At 31.0% G+C, this 23,025-nt stretch overlaps 3 protein-coding genes across 4 annotated transcripts; all 3 read right to left on the minus strand.

Moving 5' to 3' along the window:
- Positions 1 to 2,168: 2,168 nt before the first annotated feature.
- LOC114189894 lies at positions 2,169 to 5,089 on the minus strand. The gene is made up of 2 exons (XM_028078618.1): positions 4,852 to 5,089; positions 2,169 to 4,654 (listed from the first exon to the last, which is right to left on the minus strand). Exon 2 carries the CDS (start codon positions 4,568 to 4,570, stop codon positions 2,492 to 2,494), a length of 2,079 nt encoding a protein of 692 aa, XP_027934419.1. The 5' UTR covers positions 4,571 to 4,654; positions 4,852 to 5,089; the 3' UTR covers positions 2,169 to 2,491.
- A 6,389-nt stretch (positions 5,090 to 11,478) lies between these two features.
- On the minus strand, positions 11,479 to 13,065 carry LOC114190565. Its single transcript, XM_028079506.1, has 3 exons — positions 13,007 to 13,065; positions 12,810 to 12,908; positions 11,479 to 12,650 (listed from the first exon to the last, which is right to left on the minus strand). Exon 3 carries the CDS (start codon positions 12,527 to 12,529, stop codon positions 11,636 to 11,638), a length of 894 nt encoding a protein of 297 aa, XP_027935307.1. The 5' UTR covers positions 12,530 to 12,650; positions 12,810 to 12,908; positions 13,007 to 13,065; the 3' UTR covers positions 11,479 to 11,635.
- Positions 13,066 to 16,588: 3,523 nt separating this feature from the next.
- Positions 16,589 to 22,841, minus strand: LOC114190529 (bifunctional 3-dehydroquinate dehydratase/shikimate dehydrogenase, chloroplastic-like). 2 transcript variants are annotated; one of them, XM_028079455.1, is made up of 11 exons: positions 22,671 to 22,835; positions 22,245 to 22,484; positions 22,064 to 22,169; positions 20,175 to 20,393; positions 18,227 to 18,573; positions 18,013 to 18,076; positions 17,816 to 17,924; positions 17,586 to 17,726; positions 17,341 to 17,489; positions 16,971 to 17,133; positions 16,589 to 16,884 (listed from the first exon to the last, which is right to left on the minus strand). In XM_028079455.1, the coding sequence occupies exons 2-11, from the start codon at positions 22,385 to 22,387 to the stop codon at positions 16,841 to 16,843; spliced, it is 1,485 nt and encodes a 494-aa protein (XP_027935256.1). In that variant the 5' UTR covers positions 22,388 to 22,484; positions 22,671 to 22,835; the 3' UTR covers positions 16,589 to 16,840. The 2 variants fall into 2 exon arrangements, with proteins under 2 accessions (XP_027935256.1, XP_027935255.1); XM_028079454.1 differs by having other exon boundaries at positions 16,590 to 16,884; positions 22,245 to 22,474; positions 22,671 to 22,841.
- Positions 22,842 to 23,025: the final 184 nt, after the last annotated feature.

The raw sequence follows: 23,025 nt of genomic DNA on the forward strand, positions 1-23,025 counted from the left end.
ATGGACGTCAAGATAGGGAGTTTTTTCCCATAAGACTTCGCCATTGACTAGAAAGATGATGGATTGATATATTTCTTCGTAGATGGATCTCTTGAAGCAGATTGGTATGAAGTCCTCACCAATAAGCAATTCCAAGAACCATGTCCAAGTTTCTTTATTTTCAACTTCCACAACAGCATACGCTAAGGGTAGTAACTGATCATTAGCATCTCTACCCACAACACTCAATAACTCACCTCCGTATTTTCCTTTTAAAAAACAACCATCCAAACCTATAATGGGTCTACAAAAGACAAAGAAATCTTTACATGATTTTAAACCGGAGTAAAACCTCTGAAAAATTGCTTCATCATTATCATTTCTCACTTTGATTTTTATAGTTGATTCAGGATTACATTTTAGTAATTCATGTGCATAGTCGTAGATTCTTTTATATTGCTCTTTAAAGTAACGCAATGGGGGACCACTGCTACAATCAATTACAAATAAAATAATGGAACCATTACACCAACACCGACAATCGACAAACAAACCAACTAAAATAATACCCCGCTGAACCCCATCTACAGACACAAACTACACAAAATCATGGAAGTAATCTAGAAACCATGCAGAACATCACAACAATCGAAAGACAAACAAACCCCAAAATAGAATTACGAAAATCCTAACCCACGAGCAAATACATCCCAGAAAACCCTAAACTCACTTACCTCGTTGATGATGATTAACTGGAAAATTGAAATGAAGAGCACAACTGCAATCCAATGATGAAATGACAAGTATTAGCTGCTTCCTCTGCAAATCCGAGCTCAAGAGAGACGAAGATGAAGAAATTTCCCCTAAATTAAAAAATTAACGTTAATTAGCCATATGTACGTACACGTAGCACACCCTAATACAAATTGTATCACTTATACAATGCTCCGTTAATGATTTAAACGGCGTTACAGAAGGACCAAATAAAACACGAATTGCGAAAATGAGGACCATTTTAAACATTCTGTCAAAATAAGGACCATCCGCAACAAACATTACGAAAATAAGTACTCCAAAAAGGTATTTAAGCCTAAATATAACTATTATGATTTATTATTCTCAAAATATTAGACTATTTATATCTCTTTAATGTTTTCTTTGAAAATAATAGAAAAAGATGTAAGAAGGTATTTTTATTATTTAAATCATACTTTATTATAATAAATAATTTAAATTATTATATACATTTTCCCTAAACTGGTAAGAGTTTGTAGAAAAGTTAATATAATTTAACTTGGGATTGGAGATAAAAAATAATAACAAATAGGAAGGAAGATAATTTGAAATGATTGAGGAAAAAATTATCCACATGAATAATGTCTAAAATACATTTAATAAGAAAATATTAAAAAACCTAATTAACAAGTTATTCTAGAATACGTGAGATAAAGACTTAATGGTACTTCTTTTTTTAATTTCAGTTGGAAAAATCTGTAATTTTGGTTATCAAACTCTGCATTCTACATTGCTTAAATTTAGTTTCTGTATTTTTAATTAATGAAAATTGGTTAAATACTTTATAGTTATTCTGACTTTTAATATTATAATGTCGTTTCATCGAACCATATCACGATTCGTTAAAACTATAAATTTATAGTATTTTTTACTACTTACCGATATAATTAACTAATAAGAATTGTCAAAAAAAGAAAAATCTAATAACAATGACATCTTCAATGGTACTACTAGCCTTCTATAACGTGAAAATCCATCTCGTGAAATGGCATGTCATTTGAACGCATTGTCCTCTCAATCATATTAGTTCGGTCTCCAAACTAAATTATTCAAATTTAAATTAGTCCCTTCACTTTTTTTGTTCGATAACTCGTAGGTTAACATGCATGCTCTTTCAGTTCTTTCCAAGATAATTTGCATAACATAGGTCTCAAGATAATTTGCATAACATAGGTCTCAAGATAATTTGCATAACATAAGTCTCAATTTCAGTAGATTGTGAATGGTTGATTCATTACTTAGGTATCTAATTTATTCAACAAAAATGTTTAAAAAAAAATTAAAGACTGGAAACAAGGACATTATGGCTGCAAACACAAATAGTTTAGCTTGGATTGATAATTGGTTATAATGATAAGAACCACTATCAAATAAAGTCTTTTTCGGTCAAATAATTTACCTAAATGTTGATTTGATTCCAAAGATAAAGAAATATGAGGTAGTCGTCACCCATGTTAACAAGACAAATCAAGAAACTGCCATACCAAGACAAAATCAGAACAGATTGACTAACAAAAGGTTACAGAGGATATTTCTGGGTTAAATCAAAATACAAAATGAAGAAATCATCTTTCCTTCAATTTCTTCGTGACACACACTTCACTCCCCTCGTTAGTAGCATGCAGCAGGTACATTTTACGTTCTTGACTACTAACCTTTGTCTCCTTGACCAACGTACTAGGGGAACCAGTTGAAGCAACGTTACTCTGTTGTTGTTTCAGCTATTCATCTTCAAATTACCCGAATCACCATCTTCAAAGAGATTAGAAGGCAGGGCAGCAGGATCAAATTCAAAAGATCCTCTTGGAACACCCTCCCTTTCATTACCAGACATCTTATAAGAAGGAACTTGATGCGAGAACCTATAAAGCTCATTAGGACGGACATAAAACTTGACCACTTTAGTCGCCAAAGTTTCCTGAAAGAGGCTAACAAATCCTTTCACTTTGTCCAGATAAGCAACAGCGATGCCCACGTTTTCAGAAAAATCTGATAAGATCTCCACATACTCAAGGTCATGCGGCACAACATGTTTATTTGGATTCGAACTCCATTTGATATTCCAATCTCTGAAAATTGCCCAAGTTTCTCCTTTACGGGGATATGCCAGATAAGAACGTTTGCCGGTTTGTTTTATGCACCGCACCTGATGAGAGAACATAGTACGATCTGTAGTTTTCTGAGAACTACCGAGTCTGAACTTACCGCAGGCAATAGGCAAATCTGCATCCTGCCAATCAAGCTCTTCTTCGTCATCTGGATCAGCCTCCAACCAAGTAATCTGCAACTCGAAAGGGGAAAGAACTTTCTTGACTATAGCATAAAATCTTGGCATCGCATCACTGTTATCATACACTGCCCATATTTGTTTAGCAGCAAAGCGACCCTCCTCCTTATCCATTTCGAAATCATTGAATTCTGCGTCAAAACAAGAAAGGATCTTTGGACTAGAAGGAATATTTGAACTCGGTGAAGAGCAGTTATACTCTTCTGACTCGGATTCATTCTCCGTGTTCTGATCAGCCACACCAGCAGTTGAAGTAGCTGGATTGTCGCTGTTGGACGATCCATTACTTGCCGGCTCAGTCTTATTCTCAACGTCATCGGCTTCAAGTGGTTCATTTTGTCGTGGCGATTCGGAAAGAATTTCGTGATCGTCATCTTCAGAGGTTTCTGTATATAAAACACGCTGTTTTTTCCTTGAAGATCTCCTTGCACCAGCACTTGAATGATCTAGATCATTTTCTCGAACATTAGCATCTCTCACCTTACCACTGTTGCTATCTTTGGAGCTTTTTCCTGAATCTGGTGCTGACTGCCTTACTCTCTTGCTTCCAACATTTTTAGAGGATTGTGGCTCCATGACCTTCGATGCAGGAACAGAGCCATCTTTACTCTTTTCACAATGAGCACCAACTCCAGCAGCACATTTTTTCATAGATGTAGTATCCGAACGCACAGACCTGGCAGTACGTTCTTTATCAAAGGGTTTCTGATCAGTGCTTTCTGAATCTGGTTTTGGGGGACCAGGATTTGGAGCCTCTTTCTGGAGATTTACTGAAGTAAACTTTGGCTGCGGCGGTGGAGCACCAAAAATAAATACTTGAGCTTTAAATGATTTCAAGCACTGCATACACAATAAGTTTGCGTACGCATACTGTATGCAGTACTCGAACTTAAAACTACAATGTGGGCAAGTTGTCCAGAATGTCATCGGTCCAGCTTGATTGTTGGAATCGGCGGGGTTTGGATAAGAATTCTTCTGATAATTTGTTGCAGTTTCATCACGCTTTGCAGTGAACACATTCCCATGTGAGTTATGTTGTGATTCAGAACGTTTCTGACATTTTTCTGCACCACGTTTTGCAGTGGATTTCTGCGCAGCACCTCTCACAGAGATTCCAAACCGGCTGTCATACAAAGAACGTTTTGTTTGGTCACTCAAGACCCCATTGGCTTGCCCAATCAACTTGAAAGCAGCTTCTGCACCAGCATACTTGTTCTTGTCAGGATGAAGTAGCAGTGCAAGCCTCCTGTACTGTTTCTTTATGATTGCTTCATCAGCCAATCTTTCAATCTGAAGTATCGCATACCAGTCCATGTCAGTGGCAGAGACCTTTTTATTCGCAGCATTGTGAACCTCACAGATGGTAAGGATCTGAGTAATGTTTTCAACATCAGCATAAAGTCTTTTAGCCTTGGTAGCCAACCTGAGTGCCTCCACAAATTCACCACTTTGCATTTTAACTTCGGCCATTTGCCTAGCCCTCACCGCCTCATCTTTGTTGCAGTCCATGAAGGAATTCAAATCAAAACCCAACCACCCTTATTTCTCTAACCTCGCTCTAAATCGTAGAAAGGGCAATTCCTGTAATTATACCTATTCCCAATACACAAGCAGCACAGTTTTCTCACACGATCAACACAAAATAACCCTAACGCGATGAAATTAAACCTAACTACGAGCATATTATTCGGTGCTTAAGAAAAACATAGTATATGTACGAATCACGCACGCGCTCACGAAGCATTTAATTACGCATTCGACAATTAAAAGTTAAGACAAAAGGTACCGACCTGGTTTTTGGAATACTAAAGAAACAGGAATCAAATGGGAAAAGCACTGAACATTAGAAAGCTTGGTTGTGGAAGTTGTTGGTTCGGAGAGAAACCAAAACCCTAAAATGTAGAGGTCCCAATCGAATGAAGAGAAACACTGCGAAAGCAGAGAGAGATAAAAACAAAGCCACAGGGCGCCTGAAAGCGGGAGCCAAGGTGCTACAGAAAAACAAATTTCAAAGACCAAGGAGGGAAGGGGAAAATGCTAAATGAATGGGAGGGAACATGGGATTTTCGTGTGTTTAAATTCAACATCAATTTTTTTTTTTCACAACAAATAAAAGGGCAATTTTGTAATCAAACACTTCATTTATTTTAATTTATTAAATTATAAATTTTATTTTGACTTTATGCAATTTTTCTTAAAATAAACAGAAACTTTTTTTTTTTCATTTTAAGAAAAATTAAGATTTTTCGGTAGAATACAGAGAGAACATGACAATTAATAACATTATATAGAAGATAGAATATGACAACTTTCTTCCCTATTTTATTTTACTGGCTTTATTCTATTATGTATGTACTTTAATAAATCATAATCAATTGAGCCCTATTTATTTTTCTCTAAAACACGATACCGATAGGTTTAAATATGAACATCATTTCAATCAATAAGATTGAAAGTACTTAATAACATTTGTAAATTAATTAATTTTACATTTAAATAAAAATTGTAGTATTTTTATTAATTAACACCCCTCAAACTAGAACTGTAAAAATGGGTTAGATCCCGTGAATCAACCCGGTTCACCAGAATGGATTCTGGGTTCACCCGGGTTGTGGTGAGCCGGGTTGCCTCGCCAATCTGCAGATAAAAGGGTCATATAAGTGTTTTTTATTAAGGTGGACTTTACACTTGGGTCATGTTAGATTTTTTTTAGCCAACACATAAATAATTAGTATTTTTTTTATTTTGGTTTGTATTTGAATTATATTGAAGTTTATTTAGATTTTAATTAGAATTATAATTTAGTTTTGATTGAAAAAAAATTTTATTTTTTTAATTAAGTGAATCTGTGAGCCAAGCAGTGGTGGGTCGGGTCGGGTTCAAATTTGTTTGACTCACTAAAGAGTGAATCGAATTGGATTGGCTCACTAAATCATCCACCCATGATGAGTTGAGCCAGGTCAGACCGAGTTACCCGTTTTGAGAGCTCTACCTAAAACTATATATATATATATATATATATATATATATATATATATATATATATTACTTTTATCAAAATAAGATTAATTAATTTGGGAGTAAATAGATATAAAAAAATAAGATTTTATTGAGAACTGAGAGTATCAGTTCATTTAATTAAAAAAATAAAACTATAATAACAATGGTAATATTTAAAAAAAAATTGTTATATTGTAAAACTATTGCTTTCGTTGTTTTTTTCTTAAGAATACCGTTCATTGATATTTCCTTTAACTCAAATATAACAGAAAAAAAAATGTCATTTCTCTATATAATGATAATTTTTCAAAAATGTTTTTATTTAAGTACAAATATCATTTCTCATAAATGTGATCGAAGATAATTTAAAAAATGTAGTACATTTTTATTGTATAAATATTTTTTAAATTAACTAATACTTTAAGTTTGAAATGGCGTGATTTGGCTAAATTTCACAACAGGATTTGATAAATGATAAATTAATTTGAAGTATATAAGAACATAAAAATATAGTACATTTTTTATTTTAAAAATATTTTTAAAAATTGACTAATTTGTGTGAAATGGTGTAATTTGGTATATCCATGATAGGATTTGATAAATGAGAAATTAATCGGAGGTATACATAATATATTAAAAAAGTAAATAGTACTATTAACTCTAGAATAGAATCGAGAAATATTAGTGTATGTCTATTTTAAATCTATCTTTATCAATCAGATGTCTTTGAAGTGAATTATTAAATTTTTAAGAGTTGAGTTGCTTTTTGATAAGAAAGCTTTGAATTTTCAAGAAAAATCAAAGTGAAATTTCCTTGCAAAATACTCTTTTGAAATTAAGGTTGTTAAGAGTTTAAAAGATATGTATAAAGTATAAAACAATGAAGGAGAGATATTGATTAATTATTAAGTGTGGGTATTGAGTGAGTACTTCCTATGATGGTATGATATATTTATAGGCTTCTTGATCCCATGGATAAAGAAATATAGATATATTAAACAAACCTCATGGATAAAGAAATATAGATATATTAAACAAACCTTATTACTTAGGATCTAATACTTTTTTCAAAACTCTATAGTAGAATCGAGGAATATTGTATAGCTATTTAAAATTTGTTCTTATCGATTTTGGTCGAGATATATTTAAGGTGGATTACAAGGTTTTCAAGAGTTGAGTTATTTTTTTATGAGAAAGTTTTAAATTTCCAAGAAAACCAAAGCGAGATCCATTTGCAAAAGACTTTCCAAAACTAAAGTCATTAAGAGTTTAAAAGATTTATATAAAGTATAAAATAGTGAACAAGAGATATTGAGTAAATATTAAGTGTGAAAATTGAGTAAGTACACCCTATGGTGGTATCTATAGTTATAGGTTCCTTTATCCTATGGATAAAGAAATGTAGATATATTAAATCAACTTTTTACTTGGAATCTTTATTAGGATAATGGATTATTATATTACAAGATATCATTTGAAAGTTTAAGATATTTGATAATTTATTATTATATCATAAAACATTATTTGTAAATATCTTGAAGATATAATATAATATGATAATTAGTTATGTTTTCATATATTAGAGAAATTTCATGATATATTGGAGATATTTCATGATATATTGGAGGGTGGTACATAAAACCCCAAAGTTTGGATGTAGGTGAACCAAATTGATAAATGAAAAATTTTATCATTCACCAAGTTTTAACGAGTGACTTGCATATATGTGTCCATTTGGGCTTATACATTATGTTTAAACGCCTCTCAAGAAATCATTGAATGTGTTTCTATATGAGCTTATGTATTATGATTAAACTCTTTTGAAGTAGTTCTTGGATGATTTTTCGTCCTAACTTATATGGCGTTTTAAAATGCTTTTAAGCAGTTATCATATATATTTCAATATGAGTTGTTGTGGTGCTTTTAGACGCTTTTAAGTAGTTCTCAAATATATTTCAATTTAAGTTGTTATAGCACTTTTAGACACCGTTAAGTAGTTCTAACAAATATTTAAATTCAAGCTCATGTTGTTGTGGTTAAACGTTTTTTTAGTAGTTCTCATACATGGTTCCATTTAAACTTGATTATAGCTTGTGGATGTCATTGCATCTTACTTTAGTAACCTATGGATATATAGATCCTAGTAGTAAAATGTCAAACTAGAAAGATTGTGTCTTGTTAAAATCTTATTTGGCAAAAAACCCAACTTAGGAAAAAAATATCAAACTAAGGAAAAAAAAATACAGATCTAGAAGATAATCAATTATCAATTATGTTTGAGATGGTGTTTATGATTTCCCGAGCATCATTAGGATTTTGTTGTTGCTTCCTATGCTCCTGTTTGGGTTGCGAGACAAACTCGTCTCATTGTCCTCGCCCTATACCCTAGAAACAATAACAAAAACCTTGGCCACATCCTTATTCACCCCATCTTTAGCAACAACAAGTGGTGCAACCAAGGGAACCTACATACCTCCCTTTTGAAGACATAATTGTTGGAGTAGTTCCATCATCTTGGTCATAGAGATGAATGGGCTTACCCCACAACAATGATAACTATTCAAACGTTCACAATTGTTATTGGTTGTATGGTTCACATAGTGCCATATTTTCTTGATTGTGCCACGTGTTGGTGGTTTTTTATGATTATTTTGTGGAGGCAAGTTAAAGTTTTACTTGTCCTAAGTGGCCAACAAATGTTATTACCGAAATTTTGTTAAGGTGGATTATGAGATTTTTAAAAGTCAAGTTATTAAGAGAAACAAATGAGAGATTCGTTTGCAAAAGATTCTTTAATGATAAAGTCAGTAAAAATTTAAAATATGTGTACAATGTATAAAATAATAGTAAATGAGAGATATTAAGTGTGAGAGTTGAGTATGATAGTTGATTGAGTACTCCATGGGTGAGATGTTGTATTTATAAACTTATTGGACCTATGGAAAAACATATATAAATATATCAAACAAATTTTGTTACTTGATCACTTGATAAAATTCAATTAATGATAAAACTCGTTTATTTGTCAATTTGAACCACATGCATCTCATTTATGGATTTTGAGCTTGGAAGACTGATATACTACTATCCAATATATTATGAAATAACTCATTATTAGATTATATCATATCTACAAAATATTTACAGATAATATCTTATAATATAATAATTTATTATATAATATTTTTAAAATAATATCTTATAATATAATAATTGATTATCTAATATCTTAAGATGCAAATAATATCTTATAATTTCTTATGATAAAATAATTGATTATTTTCATAATTGATTATTTTCACAAAGATCCTAAGTAACAAAATATATGTAATATTTTTATATTTGTTTATCCATAGGTCTAAAAAGCCTACAAAAGGTATCTTACCACAAGAAGTACTCACTCAACTTTATTACAATATCTCTCATTTACTATTTATACTTTATTCATACCTTTTAAATTATCTTTGCAAGTAAATTATATTTATGTTTCTGTTTGAAATTAGAACTATCTCGCTAGGAAACATCTTCAATCCTTGAGGATCTCATAATCCACCTCAGCCAAAATTGATAAATACAAAATCTTATAATATGAAAGGTGACAATGTTATATTCTTAGGAACAAAAATATTTTTCTAATATATTTTTTTATTTGCACTATATCACACCTTTTCCAAATAGTTTTTATTTAAAATATTGCAAAGAATACAAATACTTACGAAACAAATTTGACAAGAACATTCCTAAAAATAGAATTAAATTTATAAAACAACTTAATCTCTATAAAAGTTTAATATTAGAACCAACACAAACAAAGTATTACTCTCCCAGCATGATTTATTATATATTAAGATAAGATCACCAATATTCAAAAAATATTAAACAACTTTTTTTTTCTAAAATTTTTAAAATGCTTCATGACACTATATTATTTAGATAAAGAATTTTGAAACAAATTGAAATTCTAGAATTTTATTAAAGTAATTGAATTACTTAAAATTAAAAAAAAAAATCAAATTTAACATAAAAATTAAAAATTTGAAAATCTTTATTTTCTTAAATCCATATTTTGGTTTTCAAAGTTTAAGTTAACCTAGATCTAATTCACTTGACTTAACATTCATACTTACTTAAGATCGATCCAACTTAGTTTGACATAATCTCAACTTAATCCAACTTGAACTTACCAAACCTAACCCAATTTGTCTCAATCCCACATGGACTTAAGTTGACCTAGATACAACTCGAACTAGACTTGATTAAACTTGACTCGACACAGACCTAGCTCAACTTGGTGAAACATGTCCCATGTTGACTCAACTTGACTTGGACTTGATCGACTCAACTCAACCTAGGCCTGAACCAACTCAACTCAACTTAAGTCCAGGCTAATTCTACTTAACCTTGATTGAGGTAGACTCATGACTTATGCTCAACTTGATTTGATCTTGGTTGAACATGGTTTCACCTCAATTAAACGTGATTCAACCAGACTTGGATGAACATGGTCTCACCTCAACTTGGCTCGATTTGGACATGGACCGACTTCGCTCAACCATGCTCACTCACACTGACTTTACATAACCAAACCTAAGTCAGTTCAACTTGATCTAGGCTTGGAAAGACTCAACTTGACTTGGTCTTAATTAGATTAGGACTAACCTAGACCTAACCTAACTTGATTGAATGTATGACTTAAATGAATGTACACCTGGCGTGACTTCACTAAATGTGGTATGTCCTAACTCTACTTTATTAGACCTAGACCCAAACCTACAAGGTTTGAACCAATTCTACTTTACCTGGACCTAAACCAACTTAAACCATGGCCAACTCGACTTAACAAAAGCCTAAACCTACTTGACTCAAATTGGACCTAAACTAACTCAGCTCTACAAAGAATTAGTTCAACTTGGTTTGACTCTAATTTGAACTAACTTGACACAACCTTACATGAGTTTAATTTAATGCTATCTTAGGATCTAGTATTTCATAACTTAAAAATGACTTTGCTTGACATAAATTAAAAACAACTTTTACCAATACAAAAAAAAATAACATCAATAAATTTTGGTGGTAATTAAAATACTTTATCCAAACAAAAAATTTAAAATTGACTATACTTGAATTGTTTTATTTAAAACAAACATTTGAAAAATAAAATAATTTGAAATGATATATATTCAAATCCAATGTATTTGAATGTCTTCAAAATTGTAAAATTTCTTATTCAAACACAAGTAAAGAGTTTTACCTCTGAATAAGTAGAGGGTAATTTGATCTTTTATTCCTAATCATTGAATCGTTATATATATATATATATATATATATATATATATATATGTATATATGTATATAAATTTAACTAATTATGTGACCTTTTCCTGAAGAATTGTATAACAGAAGTTTGACAGTACTAGTAAATCAAACAAGCATGCTAAATTACTTTCCTTGCTCAGTGCACTGTAATACCAACATGATGCATCAAATTCAGTACAATAAAACTGTTGGCACTTATAAAAAGCTTTTACCCTTGGAAGGGACTGTAAAATCCTCACCTTCAGAAGTTTCCACGCATCAAACATGCTGTTGCTTTTGTCTACAAGATCTCCCTGCATCAAGTCCTGAATCTGGTGCTGACTGCCTAACTCTTTTACTTCCAACATTTTTAGAGGTTTGTGACTCCGCGCCTGTGGATGGAGGAACACAGTCATCTTTACTCTTTTCACCTTCAGAATTAGCCCCAACGCCAGAAGAACATTTTTTCATAGACATGGGATTTGGCCTCACAAACGTACTACCATGTTCTCCTCCACCAGGGTTTCTTCCACCAGTACTTTCAGAGGCTGGTTTTGGGGAACCATGCGTTGGATACTCCTTCTGGATATTTTCCAAAGGAATAGCACGAGCTTTAAATGACTTTAAACACTGTTTACAGCGTATGGTTGCATTCACAAACGGCATGCAGAACTGGTATTTAGTATTACAATGTTGGCAACATGTCCAGAATGTCTTCGGGACAGCTTTCTTCTTGGACTCGGCGGATTTCGGCACAGGGCGGCCTCTCACAGAGACAGCAAACTTCTTGTCAAACAAAAAACGTTTTGCTTGGTCACTCAAAACACCATTGGCTTGCCCAACCAATTTGAAAGCAGTTTCTGCACCAGCAAACTTATTCTTATCAGGATGAAGTAGGAGTGCAAGCCTCTTGTACTGTTTCTTTATGGCTGTTTCATCCGCCAATCTTTCAATCTGAAGAATCGCATACCAATCCATTTCAGTGGGAGAGAGTTGTGTCTGTGCAGCATTGTGAACCTCACAAATCGTAAGAACATGGCTGATGTTTTCCACATCCGCATAAAGGTTTTTGGCCTTGGTAGCAAACTTGAGAGCCGCTTGAAATTCACCTCTTTGCATTCTAGCTTCAGCAATTTCTCTAGCCCTCAAAGCCTCGTCCTTGTTGCACTCCATAGCAGAATTCAAATCAAAATCCAACCGCCTAAGTTTCTATAAACCACACCGTAAAACCTAGAAAGTAAAATTTGTGCAATTTGACCTATTCACAGTCCACAAGAAGCACCGTCATTTTCACCTGTTTGACACAAACAACCCTAACACGATGAAATTGAAATTATCTACTAACATTTCATGCAGTGCTTAAACTAAACATAGTAGATCTGTGAATCGTGTACCAAATGCGTCGATTATTAAACAGAAAACAGGACAGATAAGAATCAAATAAAAATAGTACCTGGTTTGGAATGCTAGACATGAATCAAAATTGAGGAATCGAGGGATTGATTTTCACATACTGGAGAAAAACAAGGCTTCGTTCTGGAGTTCGTTGATTCTGTGACGAGTAAAAGAAAAAGCAGAGATGAACTCAGTGACGTTGAGATGTTGGAAAAGAAAACCAAAATGAAAAAAACCCTGAGCAAGATAACAGACAGATATAAGGAGAGGGCACTTTCTCGCGGGAAACGAGGGGGGAAAAGCTGATGCTTAATGCTTTGATACAAGTAAGTAAGGGGAGAATGAAAAAAAATAAATAAATAAAAATAAAAATAAAATTATTTGAATTGAGAAAAAAAATAATGAAAAGCTTAACATAGATTTAATTGACATGATAAAATAACTTTAATTATATATTAATATAGTTAGAAAATAATTTTCAAAAGGAATTTTTAAAAATAATTTGATGTGAAAGTAAATGTTAAACTAAAATAGAAAACTATTATAAAACTTTAATAAAAAAACTATAAACTCCAGAATAAAAATATATTGAAATGAATAATCAAAATTTAAATTATTTCATTTTGTTATTTATTTTATTATAATATGATAACATGCACTTGTAAATATTTAGTTATCATTTATTTAAATAAATAATTTTACTGAATTGTGCAATCAAGTGTATCTTTTTTTTTCAAAATCTTGGTTTACAAAAAAAGAGTTTAAATATATTTATAATCTTTTCACTTTTAGGCCAAAATACATTTTGCTTTTGTCCAAAACTTTGAAACACTTTCATCTATATACTTTATCAATTAATGGATTTCAAGTCTTTTATCGTTTAATGACTTTAAACAATTGATGATGTAACAAATGTCGGTATAATGTATATGCCATGTATGTTTGTGTGACTTGACAAATGTGTGTTTGTGATTAGAGATGTCAAAAAAATTTATATTTGTGAAAAAAAACTCGTAACGGATAGAAAATTGATATTGTAAATGGATATCCGCGAATAACAGGTACGAATATTTCTAATACCTACACGTTAACAGAGCGGGTAATGGTATCATAGTATTTGTACCCGTGGATATCCATACCTACTATACTCTAATTTAAATTAAAAAAATAAAAAAATATGATTAAAATATTAATATATTGATTTTGAATGAGTTGTTTTTTTACCAATTAGTTTTTAAAAAAATTTCATTTATTTGTAAGCTATCATTCAACACTATTTAAATGAGTTTTTTGGACTTTGTTTAAAATTTATGAATGTTATGTATTGTATTTTATTTAAATTTACAATTAAAATATGTTGTTAAATATTTTTTCTATTTTTTTTTTGTAAATACTTGTGGGTACCCTTAGATATCTGTGGATATTAAAAAATTATATGGGTATCCGTATATATGGATACCCGATGGATATAGGTATAGGTACAAGGGCATATATTTATGCAGCGGGTAAAGTACGAGGAAGTTACTACTCGTACCCTACCTGCCTCATTGACATCCCTATTTGTGATAATGCTCTCTCAACTCTTTTGATTCTCATTCCTTTCTGTTCCATGGTCTTTCCTCCCATTCCTCTGTGATCTCCCTTGCCATCTTTGAAGGAATATTTCTTCACTTTCTTTCTTTTACTAGATTTAGTTTCCTTGTCTTAGAATAAATTTAAACTTATGTTCTTTTATATTTTCTTTTATGTTTTTGTAAGTTTGACTTTTGACATATTTTTTAGGACACCCTAATTAGGAAGGTGAGAAGCCTAGTCCAACATGAGAATTACTCTTTTGACACCCAAAGCTTGCTAAGGGGTGCACTTAGATGGATGAATAAAGGTCTTGGAGTTTGGTCCAACGCCTTGGACGAATTTTGAAGTGGAAATGAGTCTTGGTTGACCTTTTAGAAGATCAAGGTCATGCAAAGAGAGCCTTAAAGAGTAAGGAAGACTTTTGTTAACCTTCTAGATGACATAGGAGAGCATGGACGGCGTAGGTTTAGCTTATGTTGTCATAGTTTCTAAAACATAATATTTTGTAGGTTTAATTATGCCTTTGATCCCCATTTTGGAGTCAAAATCTCAAAATGGTACCCAAATTTTTAAAAGTCTCAAAATGGTCCCCTTTTTTGTTGAAACGTCTCACGTTTGCCCTTGCCGTTAAGTCAACGTTGACGCCGTTAGAGGGAGTGCCATGTGTCAGTTCCTCGATTTTTTGAATTTTTTTTTGAATTTTTTTAAATTCTTTTTTATTTTTAATTTTTTTTGAATTTTTTTAAAAAAATCAAAAAAATTGCCATGTGTCAAGCTGTCATCGTGCCACGTGGCAGTGATAGTGACACATGTTAGTATTACACCACGTGTCATTTTCTTAGTTTCAATTTGGTCCCTTTATTTTAATTTGTCTCAATTTAGTCCCAATTTTTGTAAAAATTATCAATTTTGTCCCTCTCCAAATTGAAATCAAATTTAATTTCTGTATAAATGTACACAAATATTTCCATCAAAATTGATATTTCAAGTAAATATTTTTAACCAAATTAAGTTCATTTAATTAATATTTTACATTGAACTTTATTTAAAATGGTTTAAAAGTTGTTAATAGAAAATAATGTTAATAGAAAAAAATTCATAAATTACCTAGTTCATGTTACAATAAAACACATATAAATTTAAAATTTTAAAACAATTTTAAGTAAAGTTGAATGTGAAACATAATTTTAACTAAACTTAGCTATGTTAAAAATATATAATAAAAATATCAATTTGAATACAAATATTAAATTTAATAAAAATATTTGTATAACATTTATATAAAATTAAATTTTGTTTCAATTTGAAGGGGGACAAAATTGCTAATTTTTACAAAAATTGGGACTAAATTGAGACAAATTAAAATAAAGGGACCAAATTGAGACTAACAAAATGACACGTGGCGTAATACTGACACGTGTCACTGTCACTGCCACGTGGCACGATGACAGCTTGACACGTGACAATTTTTTTGATTCTTTTAAAAAAATTAATAAAAAAAATTAAAAAAAATAAAAAATTAAAAAAAATTTAATAAAAAAATTAAAAAAATCGAGGAACTGACACGTGGCATTTCCTCTAACGGCGTCAACCTTGACTTTACGGGAAGGGCAAACGTGAGACGTTTCAACAAAAAAGGGAACCATTTTAAGACTTTTAAAAATTTGGGTATCATTTTGAGATTTTAACTCCAGAATAGGAATTAAAGGTATAATTAAACCTATTTTGTAATTGCTAAGAGGTTGCTATCCATACCTATTTAAGAGAATCTTTATTTCTCGGCACGTCAAATTGCCAAAATATGATTATTTTTTTTTTGTAATAATAAGACGGGGGAGCAACAGTTTACCATATCTATCTTACCTCAAAATAAAAATTGGTATATAAATATTTTTTTAAAAGAAAAGATCCACAATTAGTTACATAAAATTTTAAAATTGTAACTAAGAGAAGCAAACAATAAATAAAAATCATGTTTTAAATAATCATACAAATCTTTTATTGGTAAAGACACCATAACACATAAATAAAATGCTATTTACATTCACAAAGTTGATAATGATGGATAATTTTACCTTAACTGATAATTATATCTTCTGTATATCTTTCACCTCTATCTCACGTGTCTTTTAAAACAAAATTGAGATAACAATACCTTTATTCTAATGATATTGTGTTAAGGAATTTGAGGTTAACACATTGTCGTTATATTTGTGAGAATAATAATGAAATTCCAAAAACAAAATCTCGTTTTCTTATCTCTTTGGGAGAATGGTAAACTGATACAATTAAATACTTTAACATTGATAAAATCATACAGAATTTCAATCTTTAAAATAGACAAATACTCTAACATTAGACTTTATAACAAAATCTAAATTAATACATTTGAGGGAAATCGACCAAATTGCTTAAGTTTGTTCCTCTCACCAAAAATCCCACATTAGATGCGAGTGAAGGTTAAAAACAGATCACAAGTCCTTTCCATGTACCTTATGTTCATATATCTTATTCTCAGGTATTTCTTGCCAGCACATCCCTCATGAGTTGCTTTGGAGCTGTAACAGATACAGTGAATTCATGTAAAAAGTTTGATAAAAGCTGATTAATTGTTACTACTGTCATTCTTTCGTTCTTGTCTAACCTGACAACCTTGTGAACCTTTCAAACTGCACGAAGGCTTGATTGATGAACATTTCTGTACCATAGACGATGGCAGCACCAACTTCTCGTGCTTCTCGAAGGAGTCTTGTCAACTTTGGTGTGTAAATGGCATCAAAGACCAAGGAATAGTGTTTCAACGCTTCCTGTTAAAACATCGAAACATCATGCGGCATCATGCCACATGAAACCGATTTTTAAAGTGAGCTTTGCAGGTTTGCACTTATGTATTATGAAATTGATTTCAACAATTTTTTGAAACCAACTTCTCAAAATCTATGGTTAGTGTTACTTTCTAGAGCAATTTATTGTAACTTCTGGCAATATCAGAATATGCAACTCTAACGCCAAACCTTTGGTACGAGTGAGTCGTGAATTTTTGGTTCCATTCCAACAGATGTAGCATTTGCAAGAATCATGCCTTGTTCTGGGTGGAAGTTCTCCAATTCAGATAAAGTAATAGCTTTTCCTCCCACTCTGTTGGCAAGTTCTTGGGCTTTGGCTGATAACAAAGAGAAAATAAACAGATTATGCTGCTCCTCATCTTCATTCATCGCAAGGAATGAATTATCAAACTAAGCCAACAACACTTTCTCACAATATGTACGATTAGCAACAACTATTCTTGCACCCTTTTGTTTTCCACCGAAAGCTAGTGCCTTTCCTGCACCACCAGCTCCTATGACCACAAACAGTTTACCATATAAAGGTGAACCAGACATGGATCTTCCGTTTGAATCTGCAAACAATTGCAACAAAAAGCCTATAAATAAACCAAAACCTTGTAAAGTCCTTCCTCAAAGAAAATACAGAAACTTATGTAGAAACCCTGTAGTCGTTCCTCAATAGCTGCAATGGCCCCAAGATAATCCATATTATAACCTATCAGTTTTCCATCACTTGGCCTCCTAATCATGCAGCTAATAGCTCCTATTTCCTGATAAAATGATTTGATTAGGAAGCTAAATTGAGTTCAAATGATAGAAAAAATGGACAGAGGTTTCTTAAGGTCAAATAGTATGTACCTTAGCAATAGGATCGACTTCATCACAACATCTAAGTCCATCCACCTTGTGAGGAATCGTGTAACTGTTTTTGTTAAAGAACTAAGAATTACTAGCAATCGTGAGATTGAAACCATTACATTACATGATCCTGCTAAATTTTTGTGCCACATGAGATTGAAACCATAAATTTTTGTGTTACAGAATAGAAGAATCTTGGAGGATATGATCATACCTGTATCCAACAAAATCAAGAGATGAGTAAGTGCTGAGAAAATCTGAGACATTATCGACCAAGAAAGGCAAGTAAACTCCATCAAATCCCATAGACTCGAAAGCTGCATTATAAAGATGAGGACTTTTGCTGTGACTGATAGGATTTCCTATAACACCGTGTACTTTAGTGTCAACACCAATGTGTCTAAAATTGTATAAATCCAACAATTCTTTGATAGTTGGTTGCTCAGAAGCTGATACAGCACCATCCTCAATTGAACCAAACGTGAGAAATCCTCCAAATTTTGCGCACAGTACCCTTGACAAAATCCCCTTCTCTCCAACTGCAATTCCTATCATTGGGACCTACGGTTATTGCAAATTTACCTTATTTTTAGTTCATGTAAACTTCCGATACTTATAAGATAATGTTTAAATCCACTTATATATATTACCAATTGATCTTATTTTTAGTCTAGGAACTTCCAACAGATGTTATGCTTTTTTTTATCATAAATAAATTGGCCAGTGAATACCTGAACTACTTATGAATTTAACCTACTATCAGATTTCTAAACTTACTAGTGCATGTTTGGCTGGTTATTTACAAAATATCAGATGTCCATTCACACACTTCGCTCACTCAACCTTTAGTTTTTTCAAACGTATTCTGAATCATTTGTAATTGAATACTTAATGTAGAGTTCTGTCAAAGTTTATAGAGTATTTTGAATTTCATCTATGACTCTTGAAAGTAAACAAACTTATTTAAAAAATCTCAAATAATTCATAACTTATTAGTTAATTTAACCTAAGCATGGTTAAAAATTCTCTAAATCTAACACAAGAGGAGCATATTACTTTTTCAAGCACAACCAACAATGTTACATTATGAAACGAGAGTCATACATTTTCATGTTGGTGAATTGTTCTACATCTGAAAACATGCATTGGTGAAAAGTGTGACATTGTTTAGAGATGCGAACATTTGATGGATTGTTTTATATCAGGCTTAAATTCTACTTGAACATTTTAATATTAAGTTCTTTTTCTTATGAGATGTGAAAAATGAAAGAAGAGTCAAGCTAATTTATTGCTGATTCGAAGATAAAAATGTAAATATTTTAACAAAAGCTCTTCCAAAAATAAAATTTGAAACTTTAAGATCATACTAAAAAAACAACCATTTAAGGAAAGAATAAATTTGTTGAACAGGATACCATAAGAGTTGTTTGAATCATATATTTGACTTATTTTTGTAGAGATCTCCTTAAATTGTTTGCATTTTGGATATTAGACTGTTATGATTATGATTTTTAACTTTAATTAATGTTGTTATACCCATAAAATTAGGAATTGTAATATAGTATAATTTATGCTCTTTGTATAGAATATTTTAATAAAATATTAATTAGTCCATATTTAGAAATGTGTAAATTTAGTCCTTCTTACTAAATTTTGTTAAGTTTATTTGACATTTTAAACACATTTTATGATAATATTTGAGTTAACATTAAAGCGAAAATGTGTCAAACTGTGTAAACAATTCAAATATTATTATGAAATGCGTTTGAAATGTTAGATAAACTTAACAAAATTTGTTTAAAAGACTAAATTCACGTATTTTTAAAAATAAATGACTAAATTGGTCAAAAGTTTTGAAGAGAGACTAATTCTAAATTTTACTGAAACTTGAGGGATAAAAACATATTTAACCCAAATATTAATAACTTCTTAGTCTAAATTTTTCATATTTTTCTATGTTTTTACAAACAAAATACTATAATACCAATTCCACATCTAGATTTACTCTAAGAAAACTATACATTTATTTTGTTCTAATACAATAACTTGTTTATGAAACCCTTTTAAAGTAGATTTTAGAAGTAAAAAAATTTAAATTTAAAATTGAATTTATGATAAACATAAATAATGAATGTAGGAAGAGTGATAAATTGAGAAGTTACTTGAGAGTGCAGTAGGACTTGGAGAAGACGTGCAGAATCCGTGATGTCTAAGGCAGTTGTAGCAATCTTCACTATATCTGCCCCTGAAGATTGAATTGTAGCAGCAAGGTTACCAATTTCCTCCACAGATGGAGTATTTTCCAAGTTGTGTGAAGACACAATCATCTTCACCCTCTCTGCTTTCTTCAATCCAATGTCATTGTAAAACTCATGGACCACCTTCAATACACAAACACACCTATTTATAGAGGTGGACAAAATTAATTAATCTGTAATGTTAAAAACTATTGTGAAAAAAAAAAATCGTCTGAATTCAACTGAATTAATTTTTATTTTACAAAATTACGCTAAACTGAAGTTGGTGAAAGTTACATAGCAAAAGTTGTTACAAGAAATTATACCTAAAATTAATACAACATTTTTATAACAAGGGAAGAAAATATGAAATGAATAGTAAAAAGAAAAAAAAATTAAATAGGTGTAATAAATTCTTTAATGAAAATATTATTACTTTGGTAAGAGTGTTTTTTTTTACAAAAACACATCTATTAATCCATCTAAAAATTTGATTCATGATTTAACTTATATATATAAGATAGGACTTGATGATGGAAGAGAAAAGAGAAAATAAAAGTCACCGTGGTGAGTAGTTAAATTGAACAATGAAACAAAAGCAGTACAGTTCAATTTTTATTATAAATAATTCAATTTTTTAATATAATATAGTGCAGTTAGATTAATTTTGTTCAACTCTACCTATTACTTTGGATTTAAAATATACTCCAATTATTTATTAGAAAAAAGTTGGATTAGATTTTTAGAACATTTGAATTAGATTTTTAAAAGATTTAATTCATGTCTTGCTAATGTTTTAGTTCTAAACTCTAAATCATTTGATCTTTATTAGAAACTCCACATCATTTAATCTGATTAGAAGGTGATATATACCTATATTTAGGGACACATCAAACGTTATACCTAAATCTATATTAAATATAAAGAAACTAATTCGTTTCTATAAATTATTAATTAACTATAAACTTTATGAAATACGGAAAGATTTCAACAAATTTTTACTCTAAACTTAAATTTAGAAGATATATAATAATTTTAATTTTTTTGAACTTAAAATTGATTTTGAAATAAAAATTGGTATCAAATTAATTTACAAATATCAAACTACTTTTTTTAAAATATGAATTTGATTTTAAAATATAATGTAATTATTTAAATTTAAATCTATATAAACCCAAGCTACTCTAAAAATATATATAAATTTAAATTTAATTTCAATTCAATTATTTAGCTTTACATTGAATTGAAATTATTCATTCCACGGACACCTCTAGTTTGATGCGATGTTCCTTTGAACTTGATTAAATGCAAACACAATGTATCAATTATAGATTATTACATGTGATCAAATCGTAAATTTTTGTAATTTATATTTGAAGTTACGTTTAGGATCATTCTAATTGGTTTGATAACGATAGTATAATTATATATATATATATATATATATATATATATATATATTGCATTTGTATTATTAAAAAAGGAATTATATACACGATGATAATATTAGAGTTACTTGCATGCACCTATCTATTTACTTTACAAACTTGTAGTTCCAAGACTCTGCTGCGATATTCACAAAGAGAGAAATGTAAACTCCTTCAGATAATGTTATTAGTATTTAATATTTAATAATAAAACGCGTATCTATGAAATGATAAATCATAATAAAATATTGTCTGCGGTAAAATAAATGAAACTTAAAGGAACAATTGTTTTTAGGTAGTATTATCCGTAACAGCAGCAAAATTTTGACAGATGAATTTATTGAGTTTTGCAGCGTAGGTAAAGAGTATAGCAGGTAATTAAATTACCTTTAACTCAACTTCAACAAACTCACACTCCAAATCAATGGCTAGACGTAGGGCTTCTTGTCGCTTGGTTTCATCGCCCTCGTACTTTCCTCCTTCCCATATTGGTCTGAAACGAAACCATGCATGAGTTACACAACTCAGAATTGAAACCTACAATTAACGAAAAGAAAATGCTGTGAACCTATAGCTGATTAAAATGGGCAAAGGACGGTTATTGATAAGAAATGGAAGATGTTGAGTGGGGTGGAAGTCCTTCAACAAATCCAACCGAGCCTCTACCAAGTCAGCACCCAATTCTTTTGCCTTCACCATCTCAAACACCATTTCTTCCACCGTCTCTGCCGTCGTTGAACCACAAATCAGTGTTGAGTTTCTTCTGCCTTCATTTCGAATTCCGGCGTCGCACTGGAACTGGATTTGGCTACCGTGTTATTATATATCCAGTGAGATACATATTCGATAGATAATGATAAGAATACGATTTTCAAGTTTTAAGATAAAGGATAAATCCTATTCCAAGTAAAAACTGATTTCATTTTCTTTCAGAGAATGTGTACAGAGCAGTTTCGTTTTTTATTAAAGAAAGAAAGAAAAAGAAAATCATTACCCGGGCGCTGCTGCTGCTGATCGTCATTTGGCGAGGAAGTGAGGTTGAACTAGTGTGTTATGCTGCAGAGGAAAAGAAAGAAAGAAAATGTGTTTATTTAGAAAAATAGGCAAATGGGAAAGAGAAGATATTGCATTCGTTCATCTGTTCCACCTTTCGTCTTTCTACTATTCCTTCAGGCGAATAATTTATAGAAGATGAGTGTCGCGTGGGGTACATGCCATACATAGAGATAATTGCTATTCAAATTAACTACTACTTTCTCCTTTGTCTATTTCATTACGCTTGCGATTAAAGTAGTGTATGTCAAAACACAAAAAGTAAATAATGTATGGCATGTTAAACATAAAACCGT

The sequence above is a fragment of the Vigna unguiculata genome, chromosome 7 (genome assembly GCF_004118075.2).
Source record: "Vigna unguiculata cultivar IT97K-499-35 chromosome 7, ASM411807v1, whole genome shotgun sequence".
In the NCBI taxonomy this organism is placed as follows: Eukaryota; Viridiplantae; Streptophyta; class Magnoliopsida; order Fabales; family Fabaceae; genus Vigna; species Vigna unguiculata.

What these genes read in the sequence shown, in the direction of transcription:
- LOC114190529 (XM_028079454.1), bottom strand. Translation starts at nt 22,697, where the DNA reads ATGACGATCAGCAGCAGCAGCGCCCGG. An exon ending in CCCATTTTAATCAGCTATAG is followed by an intron (nt 22,170 to 22,244) that starts GTTCACAGCATT and finishes GTTTCGTTTCAG; the next exon opens with ACCAATATGGGAAGGAGGAA. An exon ending in AAGTCCTACTGCACTCTCAA is followed by an intron (nt 18,574 to 20,174) that starts GTAACTTCTCAA and finishes CAATAACCGTAG; the next exon opens with GTCCCAATGATAGGAATTGC.
- LOC114189894 (XM_028078618.1), bottom strand. Translation starts at nt 4,570, where the DNA reads ATGGACTGCAACAAAGATGAGGCGGTGAGGGCTAGGCAAATGGCCGAA.
- LOC114190565 (XM_028079506.1), bottom strand. Translation starts at nt 12,529, where the DNA reads ATGGAGTGCAACAAGGACGAGGCTTTGAGGGCTAGAGAAATTGCTGAA.